We start from the raw sequence: 27,521 nt of genomic DNA, 5'->3' as shown, positions 1-27,521 counted from the left end.
TATTCTTTCTCCCCTATATGCAACATAGAGAGATAGTACCTGAAAAGTTACCAGACCCTTGCCTGATCCTGCGAGACTGTGAACTTGAGGGAACTGAAGGCAACCAACACCAGCACAGGGCTCTGTGGTTTCATGTGACATGAATTAATCTGCAGGCTATGTATAATGTCAACTACTTGCAGTCTAGTTGTGTATTTTAAAGGCCAACTGAGGAATATTTTGTGCTCTGCAGAATATATATTTAAACGTATTTTACCTGGATAACATTTTTGACTAAGGTTTTGTTTTTTGTTTTTTTTTTTTGTGTGTGTGTGTTTTAAGTCTAAATCCGGCCCCCCCCCCCCCCCCCCCCCTTCTACTCGGCACTGCAGTGGAAATCCTGTGTGTTATATGGGTCTAATGTAATAGCAGATAAAAATCAACTGCTACACGATATTCTTTCTTCAGTGAAGAAAAGCAGAGCTGCAAACTTACTGAAAATTACCTCACTTTTTCTGTTTCAAACGTTTCGAATGAGAAAACTGCTGTTACTCAAGCAACATTAGCTGTCAGATACAAGGTAGCAAAATGAGCTAAACCCCCAGATTTTCAGTTCTGTAGAGCTAACTTGACAAGTATTAAAACCAAGCAAATAATCAAAAAACCAACAGGAAGGAAAGGAAGCAGTCAGTGTTATCTCTTTGACCAGTACAAAAGCACTGGACACCTGCGGAGCTGCTCAGAGAAATGAAAGAAAAACAGTAATTCTTGAACCAGATGCTGACACTGAGAATAGCTTTGCAGAACTGTAACACTTTCAAAGAAACTTCTGCGTTTACCCACTGTCTTTTCCAAAAGCTTCCCTGTTCATATTTGTAAACAAGTCTTGCACCTGATTTCTGTCACTGACAAGTAACTGTAACTGGTGATAAACGTCTAAGAAGTCAGAGGAAGAGTAATTCTTCGAGCTCCAAAAAACAATCCAACAGCCTTATACAGAATGAGAAAAACTGCCAATCTTAAACATTACCAGTTGGAAGGCTCCATTCCCCTTAGGCATTCTCATGATTTTTACCTGCACAGAATAGCTTTTCAATCTCTCATTCCCTCCTTCAGTCTCTAATCACGCTGAGGTAGCCTTTCTATATTGAAAAACACTAGTCATGAGGTTAAGATACATCTATCATTTGTAGCAGGAAAGATATTACCATTTGACACAATCTCACAAAATTTGTTTTCGTATCTGAAAATAGAAGTCTGCTCTAAAATTGTATGTAAGAAAGAAACACAAGTAAAAATGCAAGTTCTTTGTCTATAAAACAGGCAAAGAAATAGTTCTTTTTTTTAAAAAAAGAAGCATGGGTTCAACAGGTGTACCAGAACAGGCAATACCTGAAGAGAACCGTGGCCTACACACATAATTAATCTTAGAAAATGAGAAACACTGCCAACTTGAAAAAGAAAAAGAAAGAAAAAGGAAAAGCAAGGTAAACCAAGTCTAAAGTACAGATAAACAATTCACCCTGCATTCTACATAAAGGTCCTTTATAAACCCAATGTTATGAAAAACAAATTCAGAAACATAGGATTAAAAACATATCAAACAGATACCACTGTGCCACAAAAGACAGAGTTTCAGTCCAATAAAAACAGAACTGGAATTCACAGAATTTAAGAGAGAATGAACAAAAGTTATTTGAAATTTTGACTTTTTTTTAGCTTAAAATGACATTTTATCAGAATGGCAACAATTCTTCCAACTTTATTGATTCTCCATACATCATTTGCAAGTCAAACACAGCTAGCAAAGAAACTCAAAATTACAAGGGTAGCTTCTAATACGTGAGAATATGTCCAGTGTTCTTTCACAGCAGCTTTGAATTATCTTCATTAAAAAACAAATCCAATTTAACATCTCAAAGAGTCTTTATATACACTGTCATTGCTAGGTTCACAAACATTTTTTAAGTTACAAAATAATCCATGCATATTAACGACATTTTAAAGCAACACCATAATGAAAAAAGAAAGGGATTAGTATTAAATTCTCTTTGTATGCAAACTGGAGAAAAGGAAACTGACAGAAAGACCAAACACTGTTTACAACTGGTATATGACCAGAACTGCCTTATGAGGGGCTCTAACTGCAGCCTCCTGATAAGGTCTGTTTGAGGAAGCCTCTCTCTGTGAACAAGCCTGTGCCATGAGCCCCATTTTGCAACCACGCAACAAAACAAACAAGGAATCCCAAACTAGATTTCAGTTATAAGCGTTTTGCTCTGGCTGGAAAGCAGCAGGCTGAAGGAGACAAATTCCCTGCATAAGCAGCAGCTGCTAACATACTACCATAATTATCTAGCAACTTACCTAAACCCCACAAAAATAAACTCACTTCTTTAAAGGAAGGGTGTTTTCTTGTTGGGCTAGGCTGTATTTTCCTGGTCAGCCACTGAAGTCTGAAGTACCGAGCTGTCTCTTACCTGAGCTGATCATACTGTGCATTCTTTGCTGAGCCAAGAGCTGTTCGCGTCCAGAAACCCCATCTGAGGAAAAACACGATTCACTCTCATAAATTGTCTGCAGCATATTCCAACTGGTCTGTGCTTCAGCTACACAAGAGATTCATCACTGCACTTGAACATGGGTGTCAGGCACGACCCTCTGCAGTTCTGCCTCCTCCAGCGAGGCTTGTAAGATAATACGCTTCAGCAACAAGCAATGTTTAAGCATTTGCACAAGTATCTATCGGGAGGGGAAAAACCCCAAAATGCACTCCCAGCAGCCCCCACCGGCTGGAAGGGGACTGTGAGCACACGGGGGTCTGCGTGCCGCCGAGTTTGAGCAGTTGCGTTCAGGCAGCCAGCGGCAGGTGGAAGAAGAAATGAAGCAATATCTCTGCTCTTCAGGTTTTCTGGTGGGGTGGGGGGACCACAGCCTCCTACAAACCATCAAACCGAGTGAGCCACCTTAGCAGGGACAGGGAGCCCCCGAGGGCTGAGTCGGATTTACCGCAGCCCGGACCAGCGTTGCTGTCCCCGTACCCCTCTCCTCTCCCTGGCCGGCTCTCCCTCAGCTGGGCAAAGTTGGCGGGAGCAGCAGCGATAACTCATTTGCATTTGAATCGACACCCGCGTGGCCCAGCCGCGGCAGAAATAGAACAATGGCCGGCCTGAGCCAAAAATAGGTCAAGCATGGCCGAGTGATTGGAGCCTGCATTAATGCGTTTAAAAATACCACAGCAAACACAGCTGTCCAGTCGCTGTCCTTCAAACCGCTCCGCCGCTCGGCCTCGAGTGCGATTAACCCCTTCTCCCTGCCCAGCCCGTTTCAGGTGGGGAGACGCCAGGGAGGGAGGAAGGGAAGGCAGGGAGCAGGACAGAAACACCCCTCCCCCGGGACTCTCTCCCTCCACCTCCGGAGCGTATTTTGTGAACAATGAGCAAAATGCCACGGCCTCTGTATCAGTCCTAAAATACCCCGGGAGGTTTTGCTGGCTATGTGGTCTGTGCCTCGCCCACATCCAGCCATCCTGCTGTTCTATTTTTGCTGCCCGTTTCTCTGGCTACGCCACAGTTGGCTTTGGCGCGGGAGCCAGGCTGCTGCCTGCTCCCCTGGGACCTGCGGCTGCCTCTCCTCGGCAGAAGCAATCGCTGGGGTTCATGGAGGAGCAGAAGGTGGGGGCAGATGCTAATGAGGGACCGGGTTTTGTGCGTGTAGTTATAAGGCGCCTTTCCGTATTTAGCAGGGTTGATACAATGCTTATAGTAAGTCACCCATTGCGGCACAGCATGCTAGACACGCTGACCGACTATGCACTGTTCGGTTGACTTGCTAAAATTTGGAGAGAGGCTGAGCAGCTCATGCTTATTTTTGGAAGCATTAGGCAATTTGTGTGGCGTCTCTCAGTTTTACAAGACAATGTGGTTTCAGAAGAGCAGTGTTTGACAGTGCATCAGACAAGAGCATGATGCTCCTCTGCATCCCGGCAGGTTTTTGTGAAGTTTATTTTTGTCGTGGTTTAAACCCAGTCAGGTAACTCGTTCGCTCACTTCCCCCCCCTTTCTTGCCCTCCCCCTGCTCTCGGAGGGACGGAGAGGAGAATCGAAAAGAATGCAACTCCCACAGGTTGAGATAAGAACAGTTTAGTAACTAAGGTATAACACAAATCACTACTGCTACCACCAATAATAATAATGATAAAGGAAATAACAAGGGAAGAGAATACAACACCTCACCACCAGCCGACCGATAACTTGCCCCCCCTCAGCCCGACCAAGCACCGACCGATACCTCCTCCAACCCTGCAGTCTCCCAGCCCTTCCGGCTAACTCCCAGTTACATCCTGGGCATGACGTGCTGTGGTATGGAATACCTCTTTGGTCAGTTTGGGTCAGGTGTCCTGTCTCTGCTTCCTCCTGGCTTCCCCTCCTCCCTGGCAGAGCGTGAGGCTCACAAAGTCCTTGGCCAAACCAAAACATCGCTATCAGTTCTGTTCCCAGGCCGAAAGTCAAAACACTGCACTGCACCAGCTACCAAGAAGGAGAAACATGACTGCTACTGCTGAACCCAGGACATTCATACTGATATTTCAGACATTGTGTGTCTTGTTTGCCGATTAAAATACCTACCACTGAGTTAGTTTCACTTCACTATTACAGATAGCACTTTACTTCTCTGCGTCCTACTCTGCCTTTGGTAACACAGGTGACCAAAGCCTGTCACTACCTACATATATGATACAACAGCCTGACCACTTGCCTGCCAAAATTCTGTCTCCTTCTATGCCCCTGCTCTAGGGGAGCAACAACAGACACTGGGACACTGATTCCTCACTGTAATCAAGAAGCCAACAGAGGTGGCATCTCAGAGCTTTCTAGACATCCGCCAAATTCTCAACTATCTCCAGCATTTTTTGCCTCTGAAGGCACAAGAATCTGTCCGATACTTGAGGCCTGGTTCTGCCCTTTGCAAAAGGATTGTCTGTCTGCTCTTCAACTAACCCAGTAGATCATAGCCAAGGGCAATAGTTTTTGTTTTAAACTTATCTTGATAGTGTTACTGAAGAAAAGATTCGCAATAACAAAGCACTGTGATGTCAGAAAAATCGATGGCACCTGGGAGCTCTGTGGCTCAAGTCTCCATCATCCCAAACCTTTGCTTCTTTCATGTGCCGAATGACCTGGCTCTGCTCAGTTAGGATCTGTCCCCCAGAGGTGCTGTCCTACCACAGAAGCTGACAAAGGGGTTTTCCCTACAAGATCTTCAAGTTAGCACGTACTGCTGCTCAACATCCCTCTGTCCTTGCTTTCCCTCTTCCCCCTCCCCCATTTTCCCCAGGAACACTCCTCCCAGGGAAGCAGCAAAGCTGTGCAGGCAGCATACACCCAGTTCTGCCAAGGGTAAGAACAGGGGCACGGTTGGCAGCACAGCAACTGGCAGGATGTTACAGTGCAAGACCAGGATGAGCATCACACATACCATCACATATTGACAGCTAACAATTTGGTATCATTCACATTTTCTCTTGCGAATTAAAGTACCCAAGTGTTTTGTGGGAAATACATGGTACTTTCACAGTACAGAGCAGAAGATGTTTAACACAAGTGCAAGGGAGATCACCAACAGAAACAGTTATCTTCTTTAATGCAGAAAAAGCTTTTAATAGACTCAAGTAAATAAATGAAAAAAAAAGTGGAATTGCTTATGCCCTTGAGCCAACCAGAACATGACCCTGTTTAGTGATTCACTGCCTCAAAATAATCATATCACAAGGAAACACTGAAGGAATAAGTTAGAAACGGGTCAGAACATGGAAAATGGTGGAGTGTGGGATCCTGGTATCGGGTACCCATTCGTGTTTATAACGTGTTTATATATGCATCTGCATTTCTAAAGATAGCATTCACAGCTCTAGCTGACTTCAAATAGTTCAGTAGCTAAATAAAAGCAAACTCATATTCAAGAGTAGACAATGTACATTCAGATATTTAGCTGCAAGCATTATTAATTTTGGCGTATGTATTATAAGCTGACAGGCTTATAAACTATCTCATGTTAGCTAATTCACAGACCATAGTAACTACAGCATTGTACTCTATATTTTAGATCGTATATAAAAATTATATCAAAATATTTTACTTATGAAGTCAGTCCTCCCAAAAGTAGGGCTTTTACAGCCTGAATTCTTCTGACTTGCTTCGATGCATTATGGGCCTGCTTTCGTATGTGCTTAGTTTTAAAACGTGTGTACATCCATCTCTTTTCAGCATAATATTTAAGCATATGCTCAAATTCTATTGATCGCAATAGCATTTAAGCACATAGTTAAACACTTTGCTGAGTCAGCCCAGCTTTTAACTGCATGATCACATGAGTTTAAATAGCTTCTTCAGAGTCCACAGGGGAAGGATAAAGGGTTCATGCCTGAAGAAAATCTGTTTTTTATTTTCAAAGCTATGGATGTTATAAGGTGACATTTTCATATAGGAACATGAGGGGTTTTGTTCTGTTTTTTTTCAAATGCATTTCCTAAACTTGGAGAACTTTAATGATACTGAAGGTAAGAGTAAACTGTTGAAATGATTTATTACTGCTGAGGTGACTCTAAATGCAATCAGCAACTTTATAGAAAACGTAAGGCATGTTAAGTAGCACTAAGATCTCATTACAGGTGTTTCACAAAAGAAAATCTTATTTTCTTTCTGAGTTAGAAACAAATAAATATAAGGAAATTAAATCTGGAAACCACATTAAGACTGAGAAATTAAGCACTCAGAAAGAGCTAAAATTTCTACTGCATTATTAACTCTGCAACATTATAATTAAGTAGCATTTTTACCTTCTTACTTTCCTTTTTAAGTAAAAACAGTATATTACTGGTTGTTTTTAGCATATCCCATTTCTCTCTCATATTATTCTGGAGCATAGCATTCATTAACAGTTTCAACTTCTGCAGTTTTCTTACTTGTAAATGAATTCTTACATAGATTTTTCTACCATATAGCTCAATTGTATCATAGAACTATTACATATAAAAATAAAGAGATGTTCTCTAGCTTCTAGTTGTAAGCCTAAACAACTATAGCACAGTCTTACCAGTGTTCCATTCTGCATTCTTTCAAACCCTTTTTCATTTTGCAAGTGAAAACAGCAAGTAATAACACGCACAAATATCAAACCATTCATAAACAAGTGGGAGCTAAATTAAGGTAACATGGGTTTTATTAAATATGGCCTATTTCAGTTCTGAAGGTTTGAGTTCTGATCTTTGCAGCCTAAAGAGCTCCTACTTTATTTTTTTTATTTTTTTTTTTATATCCAATCACAGGATTAAAAAAGAAGAAGAAAAAAATTAACTATTGTATAGAGCAGATGTTTCCGGGGCCACAGTTCATTAGATACTATTAGTACCATGTGAAACCCAAACACCCAGCATAAATTACTACAGTTTACACTAGAGGATTAACTAGGTTAACAAACCGAGGACAACTACTTCCACAGAGAAGCAGATGGTTTGGGAGAAGAAAGAAATTAGGGGAGATGCTCAAGTGGTGTGGTTCTGCTCCCTCCTGGAAATAAGGGACTATATTCCAAGCCTCTGGGGGAGTTAAAATGTATCACTTAATCCACATCCTCGAGTTGGAAAGATGCAGTAAGGGAATGTCTCTGATCCCTTTTCTGTGTAGCAAGCCTTTGGCACTGCCTGTGCAGGAATACATATTGCTTTTTCTTTGCAGCACTGTGAAACCACATGATGGGCATTTTTCAAGTGAGAGAAGACTGCAATTCTAAATGTGTTTAAGCTCAATTCAAGCTTCAAAGGCATTTTCTGGGACAAAGAAAGGCATATCTGCAGCTTTAGGGGATTTTCTGACAAACTATAGGAGAATAAAACTTCACAAAGTTTTGAGGATAAGGAGTGCTACACTAGATAAATGTATGGGTCTCTACCATCTCTCATGTAACAATATAGAGAGCCTCACATCTTTCTCATGCAAATTATCTCAGGGCTTTTGGAACTAGCTGATGACTTATCAGGTCTTTCTCCTCTTAAAATATGCCTTTCTGCTCACAAAATACATCTAGTAGAAATTAAATCCCAGATTCAGGACAGCACCTCAGTTGCACGTACTTGATTATAAGCATGAGGCTTAAGTTAAGCATATGCTTAAAGGCTTTATAAATTCAAAGGTATTTTCCTGAATCACAAAGCTCAAATAATGAAACAAAACAAAACAAAACAACCCAACCCCAAACACACAGAGCTATCAAATAAATAAATACATAATATTTAGGTTAGGCAATACTTCAATTATTATGCTGACACAGTTACTTATCATGTTGGAACAAAAATCTACATATTTTGCAGCAAGGCTGAGGTAAATCGCATACAAATAACATAAGCCACATAGCCAAAAGGAACATCAGATATTGACAAATAAATGCTTCTGACCAGCAAAGCATTTGCTTCTTTTATACAATTAATGAGGCAAGTCGAGATATAAGCAATATGAGATTTACTGGGTCTTCCGTGGTTATGCCCAGCTTTCTCAGAGAGACATTATTAGTGCATACATGCACTGCCTGCCATGTCTAGATCCACCAGTCACACCTGAATGGACGTACATGAAGGAACCATAAGAGCATATAACCTATGAGAGCTTGCAATATATTACCTGTGACAGCTTGCAATACGTTCAGCATAATTCAGGCATTTCAAGCCCTCTGCACATTTACTGAGCAGATAGCCTGTACTTCCATGCAATGTTTTCGCAGGATTTCCTGATGCTGGGCAATCAGGCATATCAGATTGACAGACCTGGACACTAAGAGTTCCCAGAGGACAGACTACTACATCCCTATGGCTACAGAACCAAGAGGAGCACCATCTCTAGTTTATAATATATGCCTGGTAAGTGCTTTTTTGGATTTAAGCCAAGAAACGTAGGCCAAACTTGCTGTCTGGACAACTGCACTGTGAAAACCAATGGCTATGCAAAGGATTTAGGATCACAGCAGAAGACATTCAACTAAATATGCGCTCCTAGGATTACACTGAGACCAAAAAAGCTAATAAAATCCTTGGATATAGAAACAAGGTTATATTGAGTAACATCAGTGAGGTGATATGCAAATACCAAAGAGAATATTCTTGGGCTACTGTAACTTCTTCCAGTATAGATACCTGAAAAGGAATGCTGAAAAACTGAAGATGGATCTACATACGCCACAAGCATAAAACAGGTTTGGAAAACCATTGGAAACTGGAAACTCAAAGACCTGAGAAACTAAGTTTACTGACCAAGCCCAGGGATAGCTGGGCACTCTATATATATACACAGGGCAAGATGTCTAATGGTATAGTAATATGGTCTTTATTTTAAGAAGCAAGGCTTTAAGAAAAATCCATCAATTAGCAAAATTCAAGCCAGAAGTGGGCACATGTTTTAAATCTTTTTATGTTAACACTTTTTAATCACTGCAGCAATTTATCAATGAGCTTTACATAAATAGTGGCCATGTCTCTGGAAGGAAACCTCTGACACTTCCACAAAGCAAACGTTAGGCAGGTTTTGTTGTACAACTCCAAGCCAGACAGGTCAGACCTGGTGATCGTAGGGGTATGCCCAAAGCTACCGAGAACTAGTAAGAATTATCGCCTTATAGAAGGTAATAAGGACTAAATAATTACTTTTACATCAGAAACAGTTTTCTTCTTTTAAATCACCCTCTCCTAAAAAGCAAAGGTGTGGGTTTGTTGTGGGGTTTTTACTATCCAAAATATGTTTATTTTCCTATACGGTTTGATAATTTTTACAAGAGTAGCACAATGGAATGCACTGTAAACATCTTGAGAAAAAAGCCTGTGTGGAAGAAAAAAAGCAAACCATAAAGTATTTGCTTTGGTTTGCTATTCAAAGCTGCCCTTTTAAGTTAAATAATTAGATGGCAAAAGTAGGGTCTTTCTAAATCCAGGCCTGGATTCGTGAAGGGTTGAAGTGGCTCTACATAACATGCTACAACCACACTATAAAGCTATAGTAGATTTATAGTATATGGATACCCAAGAAGACTGGAACAAAATTGCTCAAATTTTGAAGCAAGTAAGACATTTACTTAAATATCAAACAAAATACATAGTTAGAGAACTGCCACCAGAAGCCACTGGAAGCTTGGCCAAGATCAGAATGTTTTACATAAAGCACTAAAAAGGGCCTTCTTTAATGTGTGGGCCGAGGACAAGACCTGGCTGCATGCTGGGCCCTGGGCACACAACAGTCTCTCTCCCTGTGCTGCCTGCTGGGCCCCCCCTCTTCCTCCAGCTCCTCTACCTCTCACTGGTGGACGTTCAAGCACATAGAGAAACAGTGTTACATATGCAAACATGCTTCTGAGAGCAGTAACAAATTGACGGCTAGTCAATGTGCTATGTGCTTTTCAATGTGCTATGAAAAGGTCACATCTCATGCTGGTCAATAACATTGTTATGAAACCACACAAAACTCTCCCGGTTATCTGGACCAGGATGGCAGCAAAGTTCAGTCCCAGTCTTCTCCTGGTCTGTTTTTTTCAAAGTGTTTCAGTGGACCCATATCCAGTTTTCATCTATCTTTCATCTTCATCTTGAACTCTGGTAAGGAACAGACCTAAAAACTAAAATGTTATCAGTACACCAGCTAGGGAGCTCTTTTTACTGTGCCAGTGAATTTGGGGCAGTAATAAAAGGATGAAATAGTGACTTCAGTGGGTGAACTGCAATTACTTTGCCTAACTTCAGTAGAACCAGGATTTCTCCCAAGGAGCAACATGATCTTAATTTTCCTCATGGAAGTAACAAATCTATAGACTTCAGAAGAGGGGGAAAAAAAATAATTAAAAACAATCAAAACAAAATCAAAATACAATTGAAAGCAAGGTTTCATAATTTTGAAAAGAAAATCACAACACATTTCAACTAAATATAACCTCTCCCTTTAGCTAAATACACCACCTTGAAAATCTTAATGCAGCTACTTACTGTACCTTCACAATACATTATGATACAAAAAAGACACTAATAGAAAGAACTGGGGTGCTGGAGCAGGTCCAGAAAAGGGCAACAAAGCTTGTGAAGGGTCTGGAGCACAAGTCGAATGAGGAATGGCTGAAGGAACTGGGGTTGTGTTCCCTTCTAGAGAAGAGAAGGCTCGGGGGGACCTTATTGCTCTCTACAACTACCTGAAAGGAGATTGTAGTGAGGTGGGGATTGGTCTCTTCTCCCAAGCAACAAATGATAGCACAAGAGGAAATGGCCTCAAGCTGTGCCAGAGGAGGTTCAGATTGGATATTAGGAAAAATTTCTTCACAGGAGGGTGCTCAGGCATTGGAACAGGCTGCCCAGGGCAGTGGTGGAGTCACCATCCCTGGAAGTGTTCAAAAACTGTCTAGATGAGCCCCTCAGTGACATGGTTTAGTGGTAGTCTTGGCAGTCCTGGGTAATGGTTGGACTTGATGATCTTACGGGTTTTTTCCAACCTAGTTGATTCTATGATACTACCATAATGTGTCACAAACTTAATTTTTGTAAATACTGGATTCAACTGGAACATACATTGAAACCATGTTCAGACAACACTAACCAGGTATATTTATATTTTGCAAAAGTCTGGGAAGCAAAGGCTTTTGTATTCATAGAATCATAGAATGGTCTGGGTTGGAAGGAACCTTAAAGATCATCTAGCTCCAATCCCCCTGCCATGGGCAAGGAAACCATTACTTCAAGCCGAAGAGCTGCAGGAAAAGGGCAGTACAAAAATTAATTAAATGAAAAGTAAATTGAAAATGCTGGAATCCCAGTGCCACAAGCAGAGATGACAGACTATTTTAGATGAGCTTAAACTTCTGAGTGGTCAAAATGTAGGATCAAACTTGGGATCAGGGCCTGTTCCAGAAATAACATAGTTCAATGGCAGTCATCTAAGCACTTCATAATCTGTCGACTGGTAGTCGAGAAAACAGGATGTCAGGATATGTGATAAAGGCAGGAAAACAAAACCCTCTAGTCAACAAATCAGAGGTTCTACACCATCACAAGTTAGGTCTCACATAAATCATCTGTCATGGATAGACTGGCCAGTGTATGTTGTGACTCACTTCCAGCCCCTTCCCCTGCTTGTTAAAGCAGTTGCCAATTAAATAAACTGCTAAGAACATTTCCCGGAGGTCTGGAATACATTCTTTCATTTTACATGACATTAGTGCAATTCAAGTGTTTGCATTAGTCCATGAAAAATGGAGTTCATTTTCAGTGGCTAACAAAATAATGCTGTACACAGGCAAAGTGGCTGTTTTGGCTAAGAGTAAACAGCAACAAAACTGGAGTGTACAAGGTAGCAGATATCACCCATGGACTGTGTCCACAGGAATGAATAAATAAATCACAACTTAGATTACCTTAAACCTTAATTGTATTCTCCATCTCCTCTCCTTACCTCTGCCAGAATTCCAGCAAAAATGAAAAGCTAAAAAGACGGAGGCAGAAAACTTGAACAACTAAAAATTGCACATATGGTTTGCAAACGGTATATTTGTCATAAGGAAGGTTTATTTGCCATAAGAAAGCTTTCTACATCTTAAAAGATAAAGAAAGGTAACTAAAGCTATGAGTCTGGTTTGTGTTACCTGATAAAGGGGAGCAGCAAAATTGGGCACCACCTGCATTAAAAATAGATGTACTGTAATAACAAGGCTGAAAAAGAACACATAAGTAAATTACCAGTGTGGTGAAACAGGCTATTTTTGGTCAAGCTTATTTTTTTTTCTTTTTAGTTGCCAGTAGGAATGCTTCTAAAAATAGCATCCTCATGCTTTACAATATTAATTTGCTTACCATTAGAAATAAATGTTTGTCTTCATTTTCACACACAATTGTGGCAATTTTATATTTAAGGAGTAATTTACTTAGAAGTAACACAGCAGAGCTGGTTTTATCTAGACAACTTCAAAGAAAATGCTACTGTAAGCTACCTAATCACAGCATTCTCTTTCAGTCACTATTTACAGGCATACAAACTGTATTTCTCTTAGCATCTCATGTATACCTGTGTACAAAAATATAAACAGATAAACAAAACAATTTCAGCTACTGGTGTCACTCACCACAGCTGAAATATTAAAGTGCACATACACTGACAGAAACAAAAAATAAAGCTGAAAGCAAGCGTATAGCTTAAAACGTGGTTACTGAGTATTTTATTGACTTGTGGCCTAAATCATTACATTCATTTTTGTTCATTTAGTGTCCTCTCAGATACAGCAAAAAGCCTCTAGCAGTTCAGAGAGGCAGCATGCTATTCTGGGACCCATCAGAAAATGAATGAGTTGAGCAACTAACTATATTTGCAAGGGGAAATCTCCAAGGCATACCTACCAACAAGAATTTCAGTCTAGAAATACACTAGGAATATTGCCAACAGAAATATTTCATCAGTCAGTTTTTCACAGCACTATGGTTCCCATCTTGCTTTTTGCCAAGTTATTTAGCACTGCAGACACCAGCAACCAACAAGTTTGGTAACTGCTTTCATTTCTCACACTCTTTTTCTGGCACTCAGCTGTTTTGTGATACTTTGTCTTCTGATCCAAACACCATAAGCTTATCACAGGATGTTAAGGGGTTTGTGTGGACTGCTGCAGTGTGAGGAGAGAAAGAAGGTAGACGGATGGTCAGTAGAGCCTTAACAGCTACATATCCTCTATAGAGTGAGCTGCTGCTATGGACAGCTGGACTGAATGATCATGGTAACTCCTTTAGCCATTTCTTCTCAAATGGCATTGGGAAATACCGTGTTTCTAGGCAGTACATAAAACCAAGCACAGCCATTTCTCTAGCACAAATGTTCTTATTTAGGAGATGTGTCCTAAATAAGACCATGTATTCTAAACAACACATTTATGGAACATCTAAATCAAAAGAGCAGCAGTCTTGGTGCCACTGCATTGATGATCATTAGGATGACGTTTGCCTGGATGGGGTGCAGGGGCTTCCCTGGCAATACCATGTTAAGGAGTTCCCTGTGTGCTCCCATTCCTCTCCTGTCCTTGGCCAGCATGGCAAGGTTTTACTTGCATTTATTCATTCATTCTAAAGGAAATCAAATCAGCTTCCCAATGCAGCTCAAAAAAGGTCAGGCAACAAAAGCAAGACCCAAATAGCACAAGCAAGAAAAGCAAGAAATTTTTATCGTCGTGAGGTCCTGTCTCATCAAACCATAAACTCAGTGGCAGGAGTTCTGAGAACTCCTGACAGTGCTACACTACCCCAGAACTCTCTTCACTAGTGGCATGACAGGTGTTCAAAAGGACCTGCATCTTGAAAGGATTGATAGACCACAGATAATCTATATGGCCAAACATATATAATTAACATAACTGACAACCTAAACTAGCCAACATCACTTAAAAGACATACACAAGTAAACAGTACATGTACTTTAAACAGTAAGGCAGAAAAAAGTCTTCGGAATGCCATAAATGAATGTTTTTTTAAAAACTCAAGTTTCTAACAGTTTGTAGTCATGACGGTATAGATCTAAATTGCATTAGGTAAATAAACAACTAAGGTGTCCTTTGAATAGAACAACAATATTCTTCGATTAGTTTCTATACAGTACAAGCTGCATTTCCTGATGACACAGAAAATGGAATATTGGCTTAAGTAGCTTCTACAAGACTCTGGCCTGATGCCCTTACTTTTCACAAAATGTCAGCCTAAATTAGGCTACCTTAAGACTTAGACTACCTAACAGACTCTGTTTTCTCCACATCTGTCAATGCTCATGTAGAAAACTCCCTCACCAGCATGTAATTTTCCTGTCCTAGAGGAGAGAGCAATCAGAGCATGCCATTTGTGAACTGAGAGGCCAAAGGGACATTTCCAACTCTGCTGGCGTCACAGGAGAGGCAGATAAACAATCCATATCATTTGGCCACCCCAACTGATAAGCTTTAGATTTACTTTTATTGTCTGCACAAGAGAAAAATGATACACAGTAAGGCTTGTTATATGCTATTCTGCTTGACACACAGACTTGAAGAGAACTAATTTTGCCCATCATTACAATTAATAATGCAGTTTTCAAATTTGCATTTTGGAGACAAGATATGATAATATCCTATGCAATCTGAAAAGATGATTGAATCCTTGGCCTCTTGGAAAGTACAATATGAATACATGATTTCACATACAACAGAGCAAACTAGCCTGAGCACGTCTTGTGTCATTTACTGCAGAGCCAATATTCTATTTCTGACTTATATGGATGGCCTGTTCCCATATTTGATAAGGTAACATTGGTCCCTCTACCTGAGGCAGTGTAATTCTTCACTGGCAGAAAGTAAAGATGAAGCATTCTTAATATGGCAGTACAAAGAATGAAGTCTGCATTTCATTCACATACAGAAAGGAAATATTCACTAGATGCATACAAAACTCCAGCTGACTTTATTTTTTGTTGTTGTTTTGTTTTGATCCACGTATTCATCACATATTTCTTAAAAGTGCCCGTGAAGGATGGCTAATGAGCCCTTAGGAAAGGAAAAAACAACAAACAAAACAACCAAGCAACAAAAAAGAAAACAAAAATAAAAGATTGTCTAGTTTGGTTTTGGGGAGCTCAGTATTTAGCAGTCTTGAGCTGAAGTTACCAATCACAGATTTCCAGTGATCAGAGACCCCATAATACTCTGCTTTCCAGGACCCCATCTATCAAACGTGAATAATTTTTTCACATTACTATTTAGAGGACAACTGCTTTCAGGGTGCTCAAACATCATGGAAGTGGACAGCATACACTTTAGGCCAAAGTATTTTTTGCCAAACTACTTCTACAGTGAAGAGTCAGCTGGGAACTGGTAATCTGTGTCCCTCCACAGGGAACTGGCAATACTAATTACTATGCATGATTGTAAATGCTTTTTAAAGCCTGTATTATTTCTTATCGTTGATTATTGCCAAAATAAAATTGCATGTGATTTCCCCAAACCACAAAAATAGCTGTTTTTTCCTCAAGAACTAGAGACAAGCACAAAAAGCCTGTGCTTGCTTTCGTATTTCAAAAGCTTTTTGTATTTACCTGTGTTCCCTAAACGTGTCCTTCTCTTGAGAACATTTTATATAGTTCTGTAAACAGAACATTGCCACCTGGCAAAAAACACAGCTAAAGAAAGTTTCTTATGTCTTCCTCTAGGTTCCCAGGCTTACAGCTTAAGAGATATTTCCATTCACAAGGAGAAACAAGACAGCTTAGCAACAGTTGTGGCAAGCAGTCTCACTCATGCAGACACTAAACCTTTGCTGTTAAAGAAATATATTGTCTACTTCAGCTCAAGATAATGCACTGAATAACACCTAATTAAAAACCAAATACATGCCTTTGGGCAAACATTTGTTTCTTTGAATCTGTTGTACATTGACGAATTACTGAGATCAACTGAAGGACTTTTTTTCCCATTCAGCTGACACTGTAGTCATACACACCTGCTCCCTTTATTTCATGTCTAGCACAGACCTGGCATGGTCAGTTAGTTTTCAGTTTATTTTTGGCATGAGGATGCTTGAACAATGATTGACCATGATAAACTGCCTCTGCTGTAGTCAACATTAAACTAGACAGTCCTCTTCATACCCTTCCCATGGAAACCTCATTTGCAAATCGGGGTAAATATGAGCAGAACAGTCTTTGTATTGTTGTGGGGTCTGTGTTTAAAAATATTGCCCTTTCCTTCTTTGTTTACTACTCCCACCAAAAAGGATAGTGTTTCCAAAGAGAAAATTCATAATGGATAGTCTTTCCTTTTCTGTTAGTCTTTCTTCAGTTATTGCAGACACACAACTATCTGTCCTGCTCTCCTCCTTTAACTCCCATCTTTCATTCACTACTGAAATGTTGACTTCCTCCATGCTTCACTTATTAAAATCTCAGACAAATCACACTTCCGACCTTTTTTCCATGCTAGTCTCCTGTTTGTGAAGAAGTCTACAAATACCTGGCTGTTCTTCTACCAGCTGGCTTAAAACTCTCCTCCTTAGATCAATACAAGGAATTGAGCTCCTTTGCTCAGAAAACCACTAACAGGTGGTATGGATCTCTTCCATATCTGAATAGGTACAGAGATTATAAAACAGCCAAGTTACTTCCATCCAAACTGAAAAAATTATTTGGAAGAGACCATGTTGTGGTGATCATGAACACAAAGTACCCCCTCCATCAGATAAAAGAAGAGGTTGTGGCTTCGTACTGTAATTGTATTACCATTGCCCTTGCTACTTTCCTCTTTTTCCAGGGGCTTGGAGAACCTCCACACACTCACTAACAGCCTGCTTCTTCAAGAAAAGCTCTTCCACTGACATGCTCCCCGCTAAAAAAAACACCCCACAATCAGTCAAAGTCATGTTTATTCCAAACCTATTAATTCAGGTTTCATTTCACAGGGTTTTAACTGCCATAATGTCTGTTGAATGTTGAACTCAAAAAGAAGATGCAAAGCACTCCTCAAAGAACAGCTCATGTCAAACATTTATCAGTCTCCCATTCTTTTTGTACATAAATAAATGCCTCTCATTTTTACTGTTTTCTCTCTTGTATTTGCTTTCTATAGCTTCTATAGAGTGCTCCACAATCTCTCCTCCCAGAAGCTTCTGATCACTAATTCTGTTTTAATCTTCTTCTGTCTATATTTATATTTCACAACTTAAGTCTCTTACTCTTTGATCCTTTAATAGACATCATACCCTGCAATTTCTTTTCTTATTAACAGCCTGAACATTCTTCATCAAACACAATTCAGAACGTGTTCCTTACCACTTGTTTTCATATTGTACTTACAAACTTTCATCTTTCCTCTGTCTGCAGACATGTTGCAGAAATTGTTCTCTCAATTACTGAAATTTTGCCTTTGAGACCACAAATTCAGAGAAAACTTCAAATACAGCCAATTTTCTCGTCTCATTCAATTTTTCTGGAGAAGACAATTATAGAAGTGGTTATAGCATTCAGGAATCATCACACATCATCTTTTAAGTTTTGTTGCTGCTAACATTGTGTCTCTTTACTCCTCATTCATTAAAAGCCAGTGAAAGGGGAGAGACCTCTCCTGTGCTGCCACCTATTCAAATAACACTTGACTTCAACACTTCCATGGAATAAATCAGTGCAATACCAAGGAACAGGCAAGTAAAAGGGGAAGCATCATTTCCTTTGGATTATAAAGACTGATCATGTCAAAACACTGACAGGAACACTGACAACATACTATGAGGCTTAATATACATCATTTGTAATCATCTCACCAGAGCTAGTTTTACTCTTTGTTATATGGAAAACAGAGAGAGATATAAAGCCCTATTTTTGTCCAACATGAAACAAAGGTAGGCTTTTTATTCCATGAGAGAAAACACAGTTTTCCCACAGTACACAGAAAGGGAGCTGCACCACGAATAGAAAAGGAGGGGGAGCGGGGAGGTGGTTGCAGAACAGGGATAGTTACTATGGAACTTGGAAGTCCATTAGAAAAACAAACACAGAAAAACGTCAGTTTGGGAAAAACCACACTGTTTATCAGTCTGAGCCTGACCAAGATACAATGACTTAAAAGCATATTTTCAACGTCAGCAAACAGGGTGAACTTGTAAAGCAAAAGCATACAGTAAAGCTTTGTGAATATGTCTAGGATCTATTTTATATTTAAAAAAAAAAAGATATGTCCAAATCTCTAGTATTTCTTCAGCTCTCTCCTATGCCTGGCTTAAAACATGCTCGAGGCAAGCAAATAAACCTGGCATACAGTAACACTGTTCATTAAGCCAATTCAGTGTTTCTTCTCACTGTTGCCAGGATAGTGCCTGCAAATTCACTACCACCCTTTCACTATTTCTCTCTCTCCCCTCAGTCTGCGTCATGCTGTGCAGACCACATACATTTCAATAATGTGCATCCTGCCTTGACAGACCTACGTGCTAAATCTGATAAGGATATACTAAATCCTTAAATTTTCATTTCAAAAGTGTATTTTCATGGGGGGTGGGCACTTTGTATAATTTACTTTAAGGACAACACACAGGGATGATGCTACAGAAATAATTGGAGACTTTCTTTGGAAACACCTTACAGCCTTGTGCTTGCACTCACATATGACCAAATAAAGCTCAAAAAATTTATCAGCTAAGCATATGCAAGACTGGCACCAGTCCCTTATTAGTTAAATATTGCTAAATATCATCAAGCATTATGGCAAACAGTAGGAAGCTCAGAAGATACAACAGTAGCACACAAATTTTAAGAAAAAGCTCATCTGAGTGACTCAGTCTCTTTTAATGATAAAACAAACCCTCTAGAAGTAACAAGAACAAATGGGTGTGAGGTCTATCATTCCACCAAGACCTTCAGCCCTGGTGTTTATAGGTGCTTTATACCAACTAAGCAAAAAATAGCTACAAAATCACTAGGTTATATTAAAAGAAAAGCTTAAAATAACCCGTGTGAGTTAATGTTAGAGGCATGCAATGAACTAGGTTTGGTCACACCTACAACTCATTATTGCCTTCAGCTGAGATCTCCTTTATAAGCTTTACAAATACACTAGCAGAGCTGTTGAGAAGAGCATCACCAGTAAACAAACCTTGCATAAGGCCAGTTGTTTCCTTGTTTTCCATGTTTGATAAATACTAATAAAGATTATGCCAATTTCCACTCCATCCTTAAGAAATTCCTGACACTTTAGTTGTAAAAGTTTTTGGATCACTTCATATTTTCTTATTTATATAAGAGTAAGAACAGTAGTCCAGCAAAATCGCCTCCTTGAGATTTCCTCATCTTTCTCGCTTTTATATTAAATACACAGCTAAAGATATGACTTGCTGTCCTAACCTCTTCCTCACAAACATGATCACATCATGTCACAAAAGATGGTGTCACAGCTAAAATTAGAAACAAATCTCAACTGTGATGAGTTTAACACTGAGCTTAACCTTCAGACGTTGAGAAATGCTAAGCGCCTTCCAAGAGGTACAGGATTATGGATTCAAGTGTTCTCAGGAGCATACAGATTTTGATAAGACAAAAGTAAAATTAAAAAAACCCTCCAAAACAACCCGCCAAAAAACCCAAAACCAGGAAAAAAAATAGTGATAGATTTAGAATAGGTACTGCCGAGTAGAAAGTGGCAGGATTAGTGCTATCCATTTATATATAAAACTTGGGGACTGTTTTCCTAAAGATGAAAGTGTTCTTAATTTTTAAAGTTCAATTCAAAATCCAAGCCAGTGGCTGACAGGACTAAACCTACTTCAAATTATATTAAGCCCTACAAGTCTGTGGGCCATTTGACCCACGGTAAAACTGACCACACTACATATCAAAGATAAGCCTTAAATGACCTTATTTACTTCAGCATACCACCTGATTGATGAGATCATTAGCTATTTCTAAATTACCCCCAAGCACAAAAGACAAAAAAGGGGGGGGGGGGGAGGGTTTGGAATAAGAAAACATAACAAAGTCAAAATTACGAAGCTAGCAAGACACTTCCTAATTTCTGCTACTTTGCAATTTATTGAGTTACACTTCCCATTCTTTTCTGTTGCCTTTCCACTTTGTCTGCAAGCTTTCCACAGAGGTCTGTAACTAACTCTACTTATAAATTACTCAGTGTGGTCAATACACCAGATTAAAAATTATTAGAATAATTCATGACAATGATGTCATGAATCAAGGAAAAATGGTATGTCACTCAATTTAAATCATTAACAGTATCCACTTTTGTACAAGTTAGCTTGTCTACATCTACTTGGAACTCAGTTCGATTTATTTCCATTTAATTTGGGAAATGTAGCAAAGATACGTGGCTTCATGTAGTACGAAATTTCTTTTGAAAACATATCACATTGATGAATCAATTATGACAGACAACATTTCTGCCATGTGAGATGTACAACATATGTTTTACTTTCTCTCTTTTGAAAAAGCTTGTTTGCTTCAGATTACACTGCATCAAAACCTTTGAAATGTAATTATTACTGACATTCTGACAAAAGGCTGAACATTAGGTATCCAAAGCTCAGGATGTCCAACTTCCAAGAGGGACTGTGAAAGCTGCAAATGTGTATCATACATCTCAATAAAGTGCACAGCTTGAGCTGTTTTTCCTGGTGGAGGCAGTGGGGTTTTCTGCCACTGGCCCGAGTAGCTCTAGAGCCCATCCCTGCACGCCCTCCAAAAGAGCATGTAGAGAATGCAGCCAAGTGAAATATATATGTATATATAAACACATATATATAATACATATATCTGTCTCAAAGCATGAGGTACAGTAAAAAGATCAGTAGACTTTTTCCTTCTTTTCCTTTACTTTAATGAGACATTTAGGATAACTGTTATCACAATGAAGAGAAACAAGTGCCTGCAAGTTGGTGCAATGACCATACAGATGAAGCATAAAAACTTGAAAAAAAAACCAAACTTATTTATCAGAATACGTATTTTACATAGTTATGTTCTATGAAATATGTTCTTCAAAGAATCTGGCTCCCAGCTATGGTAAGATCTGAGTTTCATTTAAACTATTAGGCTTCTGGTACCATGGTCAAGAAGCTATCTGAACTCAGAAGTGTTCACTGCCTATGAAGGAAGAACCTGCAGGAGATAAGTTTTGGTGGAGTGCTTTCTATTCCCACTTAAAACAGGCACAGACAAGACCATGTATCAGAGCTTTCCCAAGGCAAAGGTGCAAATTCTTCAGAATCTCCTCACTTAACCTGCAATCTGACTTGAAGGATAAAGACTTCACCTTGCTTCATTCCAATCCATAGGAAATTTCCTGCTGTCATCCACAACTGAGAAGCTCCAAATATAGAGTAACATTTTTTTCAAAGGGAAAATGGACTGACTGGGGGGAGGGAATCATTAAACAGAGAGGGAAAAAAAAGTTATTTACTTTCTTTGAAAAGTTATAAATTAAAATTCCGGTATCACTTAGCAATGAAATGTATTCAATACAAGTGTTTTTTCATTTCCCACCTGCAGATAACAGTTGACAGCACAATTGTTAGTAGAATTACTGCTTCAATAAAAATCTGTATAAGCCTGGTTTTGCCATGTCGTAATATGCAAAAATTCCACAAAAGACTCCATAAGCAAAGTATTCATCTGGGTAGAAAGAGCTGTTTATGTCAGGTATAATCACCTTCTTACTATAAAAAAAGTATAACACAAGCATGAAGCATAATGTTCCTGTGTTACTTGAAAGAAACATTCCCAAATAGATATTCTTTTCTTAAATTATATTTATAATCTTCTGTAGCGTCACCTTAAGCAATGAAGAAACATCAACATCTACATCAATGTCTCAGAAGATACTTTTCATTATTTGGCAGGGAACTAGTACATAACTTCTGATTTCAAACTCTGTATCCCAGCTATAACCAGTTGTTTACACAATCTAAAATTAACCTAAGGAGTATATTATTCTGCTAAACCAACAGCTTTTCCATTTGGTATAACATGTCTTTACATTTGAAACTATGCTGCTCTACAAGCTCTAAGTTATTTCACGTTGTATTTTTTCTTAGCCTTAATAGCAATGCAATAACAGTCTGATTTTGCTTCAATGGAGAAAACATATGAAGGTGTCACGTCCCTTGAGCACTCATCTTCCGTGTGTCTAACAGGGCTACCATGCAGGAGTGCCAGGCTGGCATTCACAAGGAGCTCAGATCTCCATTATCGGGCGGCCAGAGTGACCATGTACCTAGTGTAATGCTGCTGGGAGCTGTGGTACCCACTCAGCCCTGCGGCCTTGAATTTCAGGCTGGCTACCTGGTTGGATAGACAGACTTGTAGGTGCAATACCACAGGTTCAGTATCAGGGGGACACCTGAAGCTGGAAAAAAGAGGCAAAGACTTACAGCACCTGCAGAACTGCACAACCAGCTCTTCTTATTTTTACCATTCAGTCTCTAATTTCACAAAAGGCTTTCAGTATTCCCAACCAAGTATAAGGAGAGGACCTCTAAAGCCAAGCAGTGGATGCACAGATTGCTCATCATTTGACCCATCTATTGAATTTCATGCCTTCCCCTATCCTAATGGTAATATTAATCAAATACTCTATCTCTAGCATGTCACGTAGGAGCTGGTGTTACGCTGTTTTAACTGGTGTTACAAAAAAAAAAAACCCTTACACTCAAGTAATCTAAAAATTCACCTCTCATAAAAATGTCCCACTGGAGATTAACATATGATCTGTTTCATTGCAGGGAAATCCCTTGGTGAAGAACACCATGTAAGGATATTATGAACTCTTAAATATAAAAAGCTGTGACTTTCGCAAACACAGAAGCATGAAGTCCAATACACCATAGCTTCACTAAAGCGGATGTAACTACAAACAGTAATAGTCTGACCTGAACAGCTGGGTCCTGGCTGGACCTGATCCAGCAAGACTACTGCCAAAGGCAACAAGGTAGATTCATTTTTGTCTCGCTCTTCCTTTGTTTACTTTCAAAGTTGTATTTAAGCTAAAGGATAAGAACAGCTGAAACAGAAAAAACTAAAAAGTGGTAAATCCTTAGAGATGCTGCAGAAAGATTATGTGGAAAACCATGCAACTGAAAACACAGTACTAATGAATCTCAACTAGTAAGGAGAGCTTAAGGACACAAAGATGTCCTTCAAAAAGATGGAGTTGTGCCCAGATGAAAATCATAAAGAGAAGTCAATTAAATAGAGGAACACAACAATCCCTCATCCCATCCTGAAAAGTATAAGGATAAGCAAGCAAATTGACTAATAATTCTGTCTTTTGCACATGCGGTGCAAAAAGACTGTCAGAGAGACTCTGCAGGCCCAGTTAATGTTCAGGATCTGATAACAGCATCCAGAGAAGACAAGGCCATTGCAGTGAGGCTAACTGAATACTTTGCATGCATAGCAAACACCAGCTCACTCAGAAACAGGTAAGTAGTGAAATGGTAAATTTGCAATAGTGAAGACAAGAGTTAACCATGCAGGACTGCAAAACAGAATTCTGAAACTGAATGGGCAATAAACCAGCAAATGAATTCAAGGAAGGTAACAGGAAAGCGATGTGTGTAAGTAGTGCTAGCAGTGCTAGCTTCACATCTGAAATGACATTTTTACAATCACAACCACTCAGGAGTGAAATCTTAGATTTGTAAACAGTTCTAAAGAAAATATCTGCTGAGTGTACATTTTCAGTCAGAAAAAAAGAGTATCACATAATCTAAAGTGATATCAGGAGAGAAAGGGGGAACAAACTGAAAGTATCATCATACCACTGAAGAAATCCCCAGATTACTTTCATACCTGGAACAGCTTGGGTTCCTTCATTTCAGAAAGGACATAGTAGAGTAAGGAATGGTTCAGAGAAGAGCAGCAAAGATATAATAGGAACTACAAAGTAAGTTAGGACTCTTCAGTCCAGAGAAAAAGGGTATCATATCCTACGAAGAGTACAACAAAGGTCTGCAGATTCATGACTGGTAGAGAGATGGTGGGTAGGGACCGATTGTTCAGTGTTTTTTAATACAAGAGCCAAATATAATCAAAAATGAACTCACAGAAAACAACCTGAAATGAAGCAAAACAATGCAGTTTTTCACAGACTAGATAATAAGCCCATGGAACTCCCTGAAAAAAAAAAAAAAGCTGTTAATGATCCTGAAACAAGTCCCCTGAGGTGAAATTGCTGAGATTTTGAGATTACTGAGAAATATTATACAAATCCATCCTGGACATCTGCTTACAGCCAGTCCTAGAGACAGCATATCTAGTTCTTCCTGGTGGTGTACCACCATGGCACAATAAGGAAACATTCTATGACACTGTAGCAGGACACTTTCCAACACCATTTTGGAAAGTATTGTCTCAGAGTCAGATGGGTGCCATCGCTCAAGAAGTGAACTGAGCCTTTAAAGAAATTCAGACAAGGTCACCCTTGTATCTGTTAAAAGAACCTTGTTGAAACAAGAAGTGGAGTTTACTGGGTTTGTACTTAGCCAAAATAAACAGAAATCTTACCCTCTTTGCAATTCTTCCTTTCAGGTGGCTGCTTCAGTGCCTTAGAACAACCAAAGAAAGCAAATACACAGCCAACAGATACAACACAGCCTGTTAGATATGCTCAGCCTCTCCATCCCAGAGGATCTTTGCAGCTCCTCCCAATAGGTACCTTACTGCATTAGACTGCCCACTCCCACATGCCGTATTTCCTTGTTCCCAGGTAGGCAGTGTGCTCTGGACAGGCTTACACACAGCAAAATCTGGTAGAACCAAAAAAACAAACGTACAGCACATGAGAATCATTATAGCTGCAATGCCCAATCACTGCATAAACCAATTCATACAAGCACCAGCCTAACACACAGAACAGGACTGCACAGGCATGCCCACTCAGGCCATACAAAAGCAAGGAAGACACTTCTGCTGCTGCTGGAAAGAAGTATCTGTTCTGATGATCTAATATTTACAGTGTGATTAAAAAAAATGCAAATTCTTAAATATATAAACCAAGAAAAAAAGAAAGGAATATGTTTTTTTCCCCTGAAATTCAACCATACTTGACATTGTTTGCTCAAACTATTTGCAAATATTTATAAATCTTCAAGAGATTCAGAACTTCATTAATATAATAAATCTACTGTAATCTGAATGAAATGCCTGTAATGTCATCTTTCACACAAGCTATGCTTTAAGACACAGTAAGATAATATTTAACAATTTTTGCTAGGCAAGCCATCCCCATTCATTTAATAGCATCCCCAGCCAGCTAAAGGAAAAATATCTCCCCAAAAGATTATACTAATAAACTGTAGTACCATTAAAGGCCTGTGCTTACGGCTCCACAGAGACAACAAATCATGTATTTACATTTTAGCCAGGCAAGTAGTTGCCTGGTAGGAAGGATGCTCACACTTGCTGCAAATTAATTACAAAGAAACCACTGAAGACCAAAGAAAAATAAAACAAAGAAACAAGCAAAACTCCCTTTGTAATCCTTTAACTGTAATTTAGGAATATGTTGGATGTCTACACGGCAGTAGTAGAGTTATCTCCTTACACTGAATTTCTTTGTTGGTAAGTATTAGCATGCTTTCTAATATTCTGATGTGAGATAAGGAGGTAGGAGCACAGATTACAACAAACAGTTTCTTTTTATTCTGCTCAGAGTTGTACTAGTGGGTTTGGAGGGATGAATTATGCCTCATATACACTCATAAATAACCACATCTAAGAAGCATGGATGTAAACAAAACTATTCTCAAAGACTGAAGTCCACAAAACTGTACTTAGTGCACTACTGAATCCATAGTTGAGACAAAAGTTGCACGGAATGTCCCATCACAAGTAGTCTCCAAGCAAAATGATTACATCTGGCTGCTGTGTTTTGGCTGATGGAATTGTACCTATCTTGTACTATTTAATGTCATAAAAGGTCATCATAGATCCCTTGTATACTATTTCTGATTTTCTCTAAGCATCCAAACTCAACAGTTAGAACTTTACTTAAGAATTTATTTTTTCATATGCATAAACATATGTGTATATATACATAAATAAAAAATTAAATGCTTACAAAACTTGCTTTTCATATGTATAAGTATTTTTATCCCACAAGGTTCAAGTGGAAGCTTGAGAATGTGACATAAATCTTCAGACTAAAAAAAGAACCAAACAGAAGGCAAATATAGGACTCTGCTAAAGATACTGAACAATATATAATTATTCAGTAAATAGCTCCTAAGTTTACTGGGGTTTGAGGACTGACTCACGACTTTTATTCTGGGTTGGCAATATAGTCTCGCTGTCTCTCATGCATTTCCTTAACTGGACTATGAAGTCAGAGCTGAGCAACGAAAGATACTCTCATACTTTTCCAGGAATGAAGGGTGAGGGCTAGCAAAACAGGCACAATATCCTGCCATGTGGTGCAGATTTTGCCAACAGGTAAAGCTAGATAAATAACAAACTTTAAAAAACCCAAAACAAACCTCAGAAAAGCCCTCATCAGAAATAATAGCACAGGAACTCTGTTTTGAATGCAAATTATTTTGACTAAATTAAATACTTTTAAATAGCAAGTCCCTGACCTCTAAGCAGAGTTTAGGTAAGACCATATTGGTGTGCTTAATTAGCTAGTAGCTGATTAAAAGGGACCTCCTGCTATCTGCAAGTAGATTTCAGGTCACATAGTGGAGCATCTGTCATAGGAGGGGAGGTTGAGGGAGCTGGGAGTATTTAGCCTGGAGAAAAAGAAGGCTGAGGGGTGTCTCATGAATGTGTATAAATACCTGATAGTAAAGAGGAAGACAGTATATTCAGTGGTTCCACATGAAAGGACAAGAGGCAATGAGCACAAACTGAATTCTGCCTAGAAATAAGAACAAAAAATCCCTTGCTTACTCTGAGGATTATCAAACACTGGGACAATCTGGTAAGAGAGCTTGTGGAGTCTCCATCTGTAAAGATATTCAAAACCTGTCTGGACAC

General features: G+C 39.2%; 1 protein-coding gene across 3 annotated transcripts in view; it reads right to left on the bottom strand.

Annotated features, from left to right (window-relative positions):
- Positions 1–27,521, bottom strand: part of HDAC9 (histone deacetylase 9) — a 387,421-nt gene that overhangs the window by 272,710 nt on the left and 87,190 nt on the right. The window contains exons 1-2 of one of the 3 annotated variants that reach the window (XM_062616808.1): positions 3,456–3,608; positions 2,460–2,522 (exon numbers count right to left, since the gene is read on the bottom strand). In XM_062616808.1, coding sequence (XP_062472792.1) covers positions 2,460–2,522; positions 3,456–3,507 — 115 coding nt within the window. In that variant the 5' untranslated portion in view covers positions 3,508–3,608. Of the gene's footprint in view, positions 1–2,459; positions 2,523–2,988; positions 3,008–3,455; positions 3,609–27,521 lie in introns of those variants that run through there. The other 2 variants (XM_062616797.1, XM_062616787.1) reach the window with 2 other exon arrangements.

This window comes from Pezoporus occidentalis, unplaced genomic scaffold, assembly GCF_034315485.1.
Source record: "Pezoporus occidentalis ecotype Australia unplaced genomic scaffold, CSIRO_AGI_Poc_V1 ctg103, whole genome shotgun sequence".
Classification (NCBI taxonomy): domain Eukaryota; kingdom Metazoa; phylum Chordata; class Aves; order Psittaciformes; family Psittacidae; genus Pezoporus; species Pezoporus occidentalis.
This window is presented reverse-complemented; position numbering and strand designations above follow the sequence as displayed.